This window comes from Gymnodraco acuticeps, unplaced genomic scaffold, assembly GCF_902827175.1.
Source record: "Gymnodraco acuticeps unplaced genomic scaffold, fGymAcu1.1, whole genome shotgun sequence".
Taxonomy (NCBI): domain Eukaryota; kingdom Metazoa; phylum Chordata; class Actinopteri; order Perciformes; family Bathydraconidae; genus Gymnodraco; species Gymnodraco acuticeps.
In genome coordinates, this window is record NW_022989846.1 from 42,466 (window position 1) to 53,047 (window position 10,582).

General features: G+C 38.1%; 1 protein-coding gene across 2 annotated transcripts; it reads left to right on the forward strand.

The window, feature by feature from the left end:
- The first annotated feature begins 5,713 nt into the window (after positions 1–5,713).
- On the forward strand, positions 5,714–10,248 carry LOC117561413 (elongin-C). Of its 2 annotated transcripts, none has more exons than XM_034238817.1 (4): positions 5,714–5,972; positions 6,431–6,458; positions 7,104–7,247; positions 9,756–10,248. In XM_034238817.1, exons 2-4 carry the CDS (start codon positions 6,455–6,457, stop codon positions 9,944–9,946), a joined length of 339 nt encoding a protein of 112 aa, XP_034094708.1. In that variant the 5' UTR covers positions 5,714–5,972; positions 6,431–6,454; the 3' UTR covers positions 9,947–10,248. The 2 variants fall into 2 exon arrangements, with proteins under 2 accessions (XP_034094708.1, XP_034094714.1); XM_034238823.1 differs by lacking the exon at positions 5,714–5,972 and adding an exon at positions 6,303–6,321.
- The last annotated feature ends 334 nt before the right edge of the window (positions 10,249–10,582 follow it).

Here is a 10,582-nt window from a genome sequence, read left to right on the forward strand (position 1 = left end):
AATGTAAATATGTATTTAAATGAAACGTATATTGTCAGCAGGTTCCATGTAATTGAATAAGGTTAGTTAAAATCCGAACTAATACATTATATTAAGTGTAAAATTAATCTTACTCGCTTTTTTGAAAGTAAGTCTAGTTGTTTTAAGAAAATATAATGCGGTAAAGTTGCATACAATTCCCTACAAAATAATTGTTTCGCCAGAAATATTCAAAAAAATGTAAGCCAATAACAAAAGTAAACACTATAAATTAACATCCTCCCACTTAATTAGCATTTTTTTTAATTATTATTAATAAATAAATGCATGAATACATAATAATATATAAATAAATAACAAAGATATTTTGATCAAGGTATTGGTAAAAAAGTATATATATTATTTATAGTTCCTCAATAAATGAACAGTTAATGATTGTTTTATTAAATACAATAATGTAATTGCAGTATTATATATTATTCAAACCAATCAATTAATAATTAGTCGATGTGAATTTGCAGCTTTCCAACACATTAGCGTTTGTTAACGTTCGTAATCACTTGTCATTATTACAGATTACTCCGTGTTATTCTGTGTAATAACACGGAGTATCGTGTGTCTGTGGGAATATTTGGACATTCGGTATAAACACGTCTGGCCTCTCAGATTTGAGTTTCTCATATGTCTGTAAATTTAACTTCTGACTGTTCTTGCGTATGCGTCTGAAATAGATTACGGCTTGTAAGCAGTGAGGGGATATCGCTGCTGCTAAGACATCAGTATTAAGCAGATCACTTTACCATGCCTGGCATAGCTTAGCATAGCATCGCTTCATCTGTTATATTTACACAAACAAATCTCAGCCCCCGTAAAGCTATCACTTGGCATTTTAAGTTAACGATTATAGAGTAAACAACATTTTCTCTCTGTGTCCTACACTCATGCTGATTCTGATTAAAGACTGTTCGTGTCGTGTTTATCTGAGCACATGTTGAGAGGTTTTCTCATCAGTTTGAGTCCTTACAGTTCAAGCTAACTGAGACAAAAGCTCGTCCCGTCCGTCATGGGAAGCTTCCATACATGTGTAATGTACAAGGGCAATACTATTGAATTAATGCACTTGTTATCATGGTAATATAAGGGTAACACACTGTTTACTTATGGCCGTTAAGGGCTTCCATATGTGATTATAAAATGCTTTTAATGTGTTATTATCAGAATTACAAACGCTCGTCACGTCCGTCATGGGAAGTTTTCACACATGTGTATCGGGGCAATACTGCATTGTAGACAACAAATATTTGTTATCTCATTATCTTGGGAAGAATATTTATATTATTTTAGTATTTACATAATATTTAACAAATAAAACACACTTGTTATAATGGTAATATAAGGGTAAACACACTGTTTAATTATGGCCTTGAAGGGCTTCCGTACATATGTGATTATTAAATGCTTCTAATGTGTTATTTTCAGAATTGAAATAGGGAAATTGTGTAAAATAAATATTGATATACACATAAAAAGGAAATGGTCCAATAACAAAAATTAAGAGAATACAACTATGTGTGTAAACATGAGAAGTTAAATTAAAATCTTGAATAAAAAATATATAAAATATGTTTAGAAACATAAGAGAATAAAATTGTGATATAATATAATACATACAACTACATTCAAACATTACAAATATATATAAAACATAAGAAGTTAAAAAAAAAAGTCTAATAAAAAATCAAATAAATTAATAGAATGAAAGAAAACATATAACAATACAGAGCGATAAGAGGGTTATAACACATTAAAATCATGATGCACTAAAGACATGTGGTGTTCACTGGTTATTGCTCAGTCATTGTGTCAGTCAGCTATTAGCTTATTAGATTCATGAATAATTCAATTGTGTAATATTTGTATTATATTACATCCAAGAATCACAGAAGACAGCTGTGTGTCAGAGTTACTGATTTACCAGTAGTGAGTCTGCATTCAATCCTAAATAAAAAAGGGATTGTTATGATTATACATTACATTTAATCATCTAGACTTTCATGCAAAGAGACATGATTGTTGGTGACGATGTTTCACGGAGACATTAGGAGCAATATGAGATTATGAGGGCACTGAGGTTTGCTCCAGGCTGAAGGGACGTTCTCCTCAAATCCATTGTGACAACGTTTCCCTCTTTTCACTGAAGAGACGCCCAAAGACATCTCCCCCATCATCAGGACCTTCTGACCTGGTTTCATTCTACTAAACTATTGTCCTCTGCATACATTATTATAACTGGTGGTATAAAGAAGTAGAAAATTAGGTTTGATAGTCAGATTAATACGAGACCTACTTACCCACTTTCAGGCCCGCCTTAACCTGCCATCAGGCCCTGGGGCTTTGTAGGCCCCCTATTTAAACAACAAATCAAAGTAATCTATAGCCTCGGCAGGCTCTGACACACACACACACACGCACACCGCTGCCGCTCGGTACAGAACTCATCTGTCCTTCCTCCTCATCCTGGCCTACAGGTTTAAAATAACCTGTAAGCTTCGGCATTTCATTTAATAGCTGCTTGTCTCGAAACTCCTTTTCCCTCAACAATTTCCTTTTCCGAGCGCCACTCTCAAACTTTTTCTTCTCCGACATTTTCACCTAAACAACCTTCATCTGTCACTCAATCACTCGCATTTTGAATAAGTCACATGTGAAATATATTCTCATTTTGATTGGCTGTTAAGTGGCGGGTGTCTTATAACTTGTATCAATCACCAGCCACATACATTCAGATAAATGATGGACAGAACATTTGACGAATTACAAAACAATGCATCTTTTTATTGGCTCATGATAGGCCCCTGATCTCCGTAGGCCCCTTGGCTTCAGCCCAGGTCAGCCCGTGCCCACTTTATGTTACTGCGAATACTGAGTAAGCATTGGTGGGAAGTATCAGGGTACATTCACTCAAGTAGCCTACTGTAAAGTAAGAGTACAAAATGAGGTGTGATAGTTAAATAATAATAAGACTTAATCTACCACCTTAATGTTGTTATCATCAAGGACGAGCAAAAAGTGGCGTAAGTACATCTACTCAAATGTGTTTGTTTACAACTGAGGCAATTTCATACTTTTTAATGATAGACATAGCATGTTTTTTGGTAATTCAATAAATCAAAAGTCTAAATTAAACGGCCACATATTCAGGTCTATTTCTGTATACTCCTGCGTGAGTTAAATACTCGACAAATTAAGATTAATTTCTTGTTTTATAAGGAGTTTTAGTTCAAAGAAAATGGAGCCTAACCGTTTAAAGTTAAGTTATATGGAGAAAAATAGACATATTTCCAGCTTTATAATGAATATGTTTACATGCACACACAGAGTATCAGATGTGTTTGATTTAACTGAGTTTGACCGACCTAATAGTGTACCACAATATTTCAATATAACATTAAAGGATATCAATTATCCATTTGATAACCTAGACCTATTTCCCACACTGTCGTAGTTGTACGTTTGGTTTTTATGAATCTGTTATTCCATTATTTTTGTATTTATTGTGTTCCTTTATTTTGTCTTCTTATGAAGTGTTGATGTTGATGTGAAGCACTTTGAATTGCCTCTGTGTCTGAAAATGTGCTATGTAAATAAATAAACGTATACTGTACCTTACCTTGCCTTACTTTAAATGTAGTAAAATATCTGCAAAGTCATCCACCAATTTAGGCAAAACCGGGTAATGCACATTCATATATCAGTTCATTTGCAAGTCTATAAGAACACAAACCACAGTGAGACAAACATTTAACATTTAATTCGACTTCGTGACTTTTTTCTAGCAAGTTAACTGCATCCCACCATTTCCAGAATGGCCTGCTGCGTGTGCAAGAAAAGCGAGATCAGAGGGGACGTGTTAACGGGACGGGTGAGATCACTCTGCATTACAAGATGGTTCGACTGCATTGTGTGTGTGTGTGTGTGTGTGTGTGTGTGTGTGTGTGTGTGTGTGTGTGTGTGTGTGTGTGTGTGTGTGTGTGTGTGTGTGTGTGTGTGTGTGTGTGTGTGTGTGTGTGTGTGTGTGTGTGTGTGTGTGTGTGTTCTGAGGGTCCACAGCAGCCTCCCTAAAATAGAGCTGAGAACAGCTGCAGAGAAACATGAAAGCGACTGCCGCCGCCTGATCATAAGCACTAATGGTGTAATGGGGGACTGGAAGGTCAGTGATTGTTTTGTGTGTGTGTGTGTGTGTGTGTGTGTGTGTATGTGTGTGTGTGTGTGTGTGTGTGTGTGTGTGTGTGTGTGTGTGTGTGTGTGTGTGTGTGTGTGTGTGTGTGTGTGTGTGTGTGTGTGTGTGTGTATGTGTGTGTGAACAGGCTACTGGAACTTTCTGGAACACAAACTGACAGCATAGCTAAGCCTGGTATTACTGTAAGACAAATACCAGGCCAGGTGTGACGGCTGCAGAACTCACATGTGCTGCAAAAAACTAAATCATCTCCCACCAGTTCTTTCTTTAATATCTGTGTGTGATTCCCTCCCCCCGCGTCACACACACACACACACACACACACAGTTTGCTGGCACGCTCAGGCTACTCTTAGTGTCCCGTCTCGGATATCTGCGTCCATATGCAAGCCTCACATTTCAGCAGTCATCACTTTTGCTGCATGACAGAAGCAGGATCAGGGCAAAGTCACATTCTGAACCTGACCGTGACTACAGTATGTACCCACTTAATCTCCAGCCTCCCTCACACACCCTGTACCTGTTTCAGGAGACATTATGGGATGTGATGAAGGCCTGTTGATGCAAACAACAACCCCATGTTAACCGAGGAAACGTGGGTCTTTTTGGATGAAAATGCAAGGTTACTAATTCAGATTTGATGATAATCAAAATAATGCAGAAAATGCAGAGGGAAGTTTCATAACCCTAAAACGTTTTAAAGTGAATTATCATCATGTTTAATTCATGTTTACATAATTGTGTAGCTTTAGTTGTTGTTTTATTTGATTGTTGTGTAATTGGTTAGTTTTTCTGCTCCTGGATTTTCTGCTGTCTCGGGTGTAAGATGAAAACATGGTGAATAAATTAACACAAACTGAACTTTGTAAGGTACATGAAGAAGGGCAGAGTACATGCCTCTTTCTCTCCCTCTCATTCTTTCTTGAATCCAGATTTATGGGCCTGCAAAATGTCTCTGTCATGTCCAATCAGCACCTGCTGTCGCGCATCACAGCTCGTGGAGATAGTCTGAAACACAGGCGCCCCCTAAAGGCCTCACAGCGCAAATCATCTCTTCATGACTGGCCTGTAAACCAGTGGAAATCTGACAAGTCATCTCAGGTCTTTATCATAAATAAAATCATATTGTCATCCTACCCCTCTTATTGTGAAACCATGGATCATGAGACGATGGACCCCTGCACAGTCATACTGTCTTTCTAAAAACAATGCACGGTGGTTAGATATCCAATAAAAGCGTCTGATATGTTGCTTGTTCTCTTGGACAAGTATTGTGACACCGGATTATGAGACAATTCAAAAGGCCCATATAGGAGCAAGACACACACATGTAGCCTCTTTGTGTTGCTTTTTTGGTCATTTTTTAAGACAATTTGTATGTGTGGTAATTTTGTGTCTAGTTGTATTTGTTTTGGTCTTTTGCCATTGTTATTCTGTGGAGATATACATTAGATGTCCACAGCCTCTGATTTGCATGTTGTTTGTTCTCTGTTGTAAAGGTATATATCCTTGGAGAAAACTCACACACTAATAACTAAGAAAAATACAAACTAAATGTAACTTTCATATTGACGTTTTTTTGCAACGAACACCACCTGAGTTAAAAGGGACCGTTCATCTCTGCGATTGAAATCCCTACGGAGGACATTTATAGCGGACCTGGTGCTCACCTAAAGTAGTTCCGGGTATAAACAGCCTGGTGGCTAACGTTAGCTGAACCGCAATCCTCTCCTGCTGATTCTTCTACTGAATTGGTGAGAAACTGTGTTGTGTTTGTGATTACAAGTTGTTCTGTGTTGTTGTGTCTCTGACTTAATATCCCATATCAATGTAATGTCCTCAATAAAGGAATTAAAGTCCTTTGTGTGAGGCGTTAGCATGTTAGCAACAGATAGCTAACGCCGAAAAACATTTTCAACGGAAAAGAAAAGAGCAGATTTAAATGTCATTTGAATGAATTGAGCAGAACAGTTCGCAGCTTTATGAAATGTATTCTAACTAAAGCCATGTTACACTATTGTAGTGTTTTATTGTATTAGATGTAGCTGTCTCTGGTACAGGGTGACTGTCACAAATTCACTAAAACAACAGGCCTCGCTAACTGTGAGCACAAACCTTGATTATTATGAAATAACATGTGTTTTCTCTGCGTTAAAGTCCTTTGTGTGTATATGTTGGTGTTGTTCTTATGTGATGTGTTGTCTCCTTTCAGGGTAAACAATAATCCCGGAGCAGGATGGGTGAGTTCATCTGATTTAAGTAAAAGCACAAATCAGAAAATGTACTCTTAAGTATAAAAAGTACTCATTGTGCAGGAAAATGTATTTATAATAATATTTATATATGTTATAATTCTAGATAATATTGTTGCATAGAGACAAGCAAAGTTCTGATTTACTTTCTGTAGAATATTGACATTATTTCAATCGTTTGTGATTTAAAGAGTTTTATTTTTACAGATACATTTAGTGAAAAGTAGCTAAAGCTCTTTATATGTAGAAGTATAAAGTAGCATTAAATGGTAAAGTACAAGTACCTCAAAATTGTACTTAAGTTTAGTAAATGTACCTAATTAGATCATACTAACAATAACTTTATTGATGTATCAGTATTTTAAATCAATTTGCAAAAACATTATCAAATGTGAAAGTGTGTTTTTGTTTTACATGATCCTGTACGTTTTTAAGAAATGCAAAGGGTTATCATATGTTCTTGCATTTATTAAATGTCTGATCGTGTGTGCTGACTCAAATTGGTCTCAATAGTAAACATTTTCTTGGGCCTTTCTCCAAAGTCTCAGCTGTTATTATAACAGTTGTCTGGAGTGTGTGTGTGTGTGTGTGTGCTGCAGCTGTTTGAGGTTGTCACTGTTTGCTGCTTCACAGACGGAGAAGAGAGAACCTACGGTGGCTGTGAAGGGCCAGATGCCATGTACGTGAAGCTGATCTCTTCGGATGGCCACGAGTTTATCGTGAAACGGGAACACGCCTTAACATCCGGGACGATCAAAGCCATGTTGAGCGGACCTGGTGAGGATTTGGGGAAATTATTTAGAGTATCGCAAACTGCTTAAAGTAAGGAACACATGCAAACATTTCTGTGGGGATTAGCTCGTAACTTTTTCCAGGCTGCTGGATTCCTGTTGTTATGACCAGTTGATGGCACTGTGCTCACTCCATAAAACTAGTTAGCTTCCTATTTCACTTTAAAACATGAATCAACCCACGAAGCGCCTGTTAAAGGAACCCACCTAACATTAAAATATTACATTATGCGTACCACTAATTTACTAACAGACAGGAATTATATATTTTTTTTAAAGAGAAAGATCTTAAGGAAAGATGGGAGTAATTTCCCCCAAAAACAAATATTATATGTGAAAACACAATACCAGCTACTTGCACTGCTTTCTCCCGCTGTCATTTCAATCATTGCATGTTCATTCCTTCATCTTCACACACATATTTGATGGGGTAAAATGAGGAAGTGATTTGGTTTTGGACCACAAAAAGGCAGTCATTTTATGTTTTATGTTTAATTATTCAGTTGAAAGGCTTCTTTGGAACTGAATTTTAAAGGTTCATTTCTTACATGGTAATTGAAAATTGGCCACGGCTTGTTCTGTAATACTGACTTTATTTGTATCCATCGCAGGGCGTCAGCCAATCCAAATAATCATACACTAATTATTACAAATGAATACGCATCTAATCGGATAACATTGTTAAAAACTACAACTTGACTTTTATGGCAAACAACCGTAAACCGATAATCTTTTGTATATATTTTGCAGATTATTCTGTGTGATGGCTTTCAAGATTGGACATTGGAAGCTGTATTTCTTACATTGCATGGATTCAAAGTCAATGTTAACCCTCTGCAACTCGCTCCATGTGCTTAATTATTCAGTTGAAAGGTACATCTCTTACATGGTATGTGTTTCAATATCGGAGTACACATGATAACAAGGCTGTGCTGTAACTATGTCCGTAACCGGATGTATGATTACATAGAAGAAGCTAATGAGACACTGTGTTGAATATATGATAGCTATGTTCCAACGATTAAACATGAAGATTCAGCCTCTATGGAGAGAGACATATGACAAGCATAATCATTTCTGACGTGGAGCTAATCCGAAGTAAACATTGAATACTGCTTTCTATTCCTCCATCTTGTGACTGTAACGGCCCGTCCACACAGCGGCGTGCGTTGAAAGCTTCACTTTGAATGGGGTGACGTCACTTTTTGCCGAACGGCATTGTGGGAAGTGACGCAGAGCTTTTCTGGCGTGGCTCGCGGCAAAAGTTGAGCAATGTTCAACTTTTGAAGCCTCGGCAGAAGCGTCAGCCAATCGAATCATATGCCAGTACAAGCTCTAGCCAATCAAACCGCTGCTTGTGTGTCAGGGGCGGGAGATTCATGTGATTGGTTGTTGGTCGAGCTTCAGACACGCCCACCGGAAAGCTTCAACGATCGCCGCTGTGTGGACGGGCCGTAACTCCCTCTCTTGGATATCAGCATGTGAAGGACACTGTTCAGGAACTAGTTGATGCTCTGTATGTGATGACTGTTAGGGAAATAATTATCATAGACGCCAAGATGTGACATACAGGACAAACCTTGACGTCTGTTTACCTCCTTTAAGGACACAGGCTGCTTCAGCCAATATTGTTATTGTTCCCATTCTGTGACTGGTCACAGATGGTCTGTATTGTGGGTACACTGGGACACTTCCTTCTCTGGTGTCTGAGGACTCCAGGGCATGACATATGCAAGGCCATAAGTGGCGGAAGCTGGTAACTTGGTGTGCCCAAACTATCTAAAGCTATCTTATCAAAACATGTTGATGACTCTCTGTGGAACCAGTTAAATGGGCTGGCAAGAGACAGGCTCTCCAGAATTGATGTGGCAACTCTACCGTGAAGTCAGAACCTCTGGCTCTTGGACTTGTGATGTGAATCCTCCGGCCGTAACTCCAAATAAACCATCAGTGTTTGACATCAAAGCTACTGCTCCTACCGTGTCTCCTTCCTGAGTCGGTGACTCCCACTGCATAGCTACACAGAAGTTTCCTCTACAATGACTACTTCCATTCTGGAGAGGATCACAGATACATGGATCCTGAGATTGAAGCTCAAGTCGGGGACCAGGGATTATTAACATTTTAAGTATTCAGAGAAAGTCTGAATTTTTTTGAAAATATACATCAGTTTTAGATCTTGAGAAAAGGTCAGAATTTTTATATTTTCAGAAAAAAGCCAACATTTTAAGAGTATTTTGTACATGACAGCATGTATGATTTCCTACAAGAACCGGTATTCCTCCATCTTGTGACTGTGTAACTCCCTCTCTTGGATATCAGCATGTGAAGGACACTCTTCAGGAACTAGTTGATGCTCTGTATGTGATGACTACTTCCATTCTGGAGAGGATCACAGATACATGGATCCTGAGGTTAAGCTCAAGCCGGGGACCAGTGAGATTTTTCTAACATTATGAATATATGTTAACTTTCTAACTGGCTCCATCCTCAGGTCAGTTTGCTGAGAACGAAACCAACGAGGTGAACTTCAGGGAGATCCCGTCTCACGTGCTCTCCAAGGTCTGCATGTACTTCACCTACAAGGTCCGCTACACCAACAGCTCCACGGAAATCCCAGAATTCCCCATCGCTCCGGAGATCGCGCTGGAACTGCTCATGGCTGCAAACTTTTTGGATTGCTAAAGTTACACACAAAAAAAATGTAGCAGCTTAAAACAGTTTTACATTTTTTTTGAATATTTAAATTGTTTTTGCCATTTACTTATATGAAACCTGAATAAATATGTCACCATGTTATTATTTCCTTTTTCTTTTTGCACCTGGCTTTCTGTCAAAGTTTTATTAGTATTAAAGGATTTCATTTTAATGTAATAAATGGAGATGGCAGCCTCACTTGCCCCTGAATGTGATGAATGTTTCCCCACTCCATCGATGTTCCCTCACCTCTCCAGATGAATAAAGACCTGTTTGGTGTGCACACTCTACTGCGGCCTCACTTTGCATGAACAGACGATTAGTCTAAGTCAAGTAAATCAATGCAAAGTGTAAAAGAGCATTGGCCAGACATATTGTTTATTCTAAAATATATAATTTAACATTAGTTGTTAGACATTAGAGGTAAGAGGCCTTACTTTGAAAATCCACTTTATACTGGCCTTCTTGGGATGTTTGGAACATGTTAAAACAGGTCAACTTAATACGTTTACAAGTGTATACATATACCCACTAGGGCTGAACGATATACCGTGTCATGGCGATAACCGCGATATGCGCATGCGCGATATTCACACCGCAGGGACGTGCGGTTTTATTCTTCTT

Excerpts from the sequence above, each read along its gene's own strand:
- LOC117561413 (XM_034238817.1), top strand. Across the intron at positions 7,248-9,755 it reads AGCCATGTTGAGCGGACCTG|GTCAGTTTGCTGAGAACGAA; the intron begins GTGAGGATTTGG and ends CTCCATCCTCAG.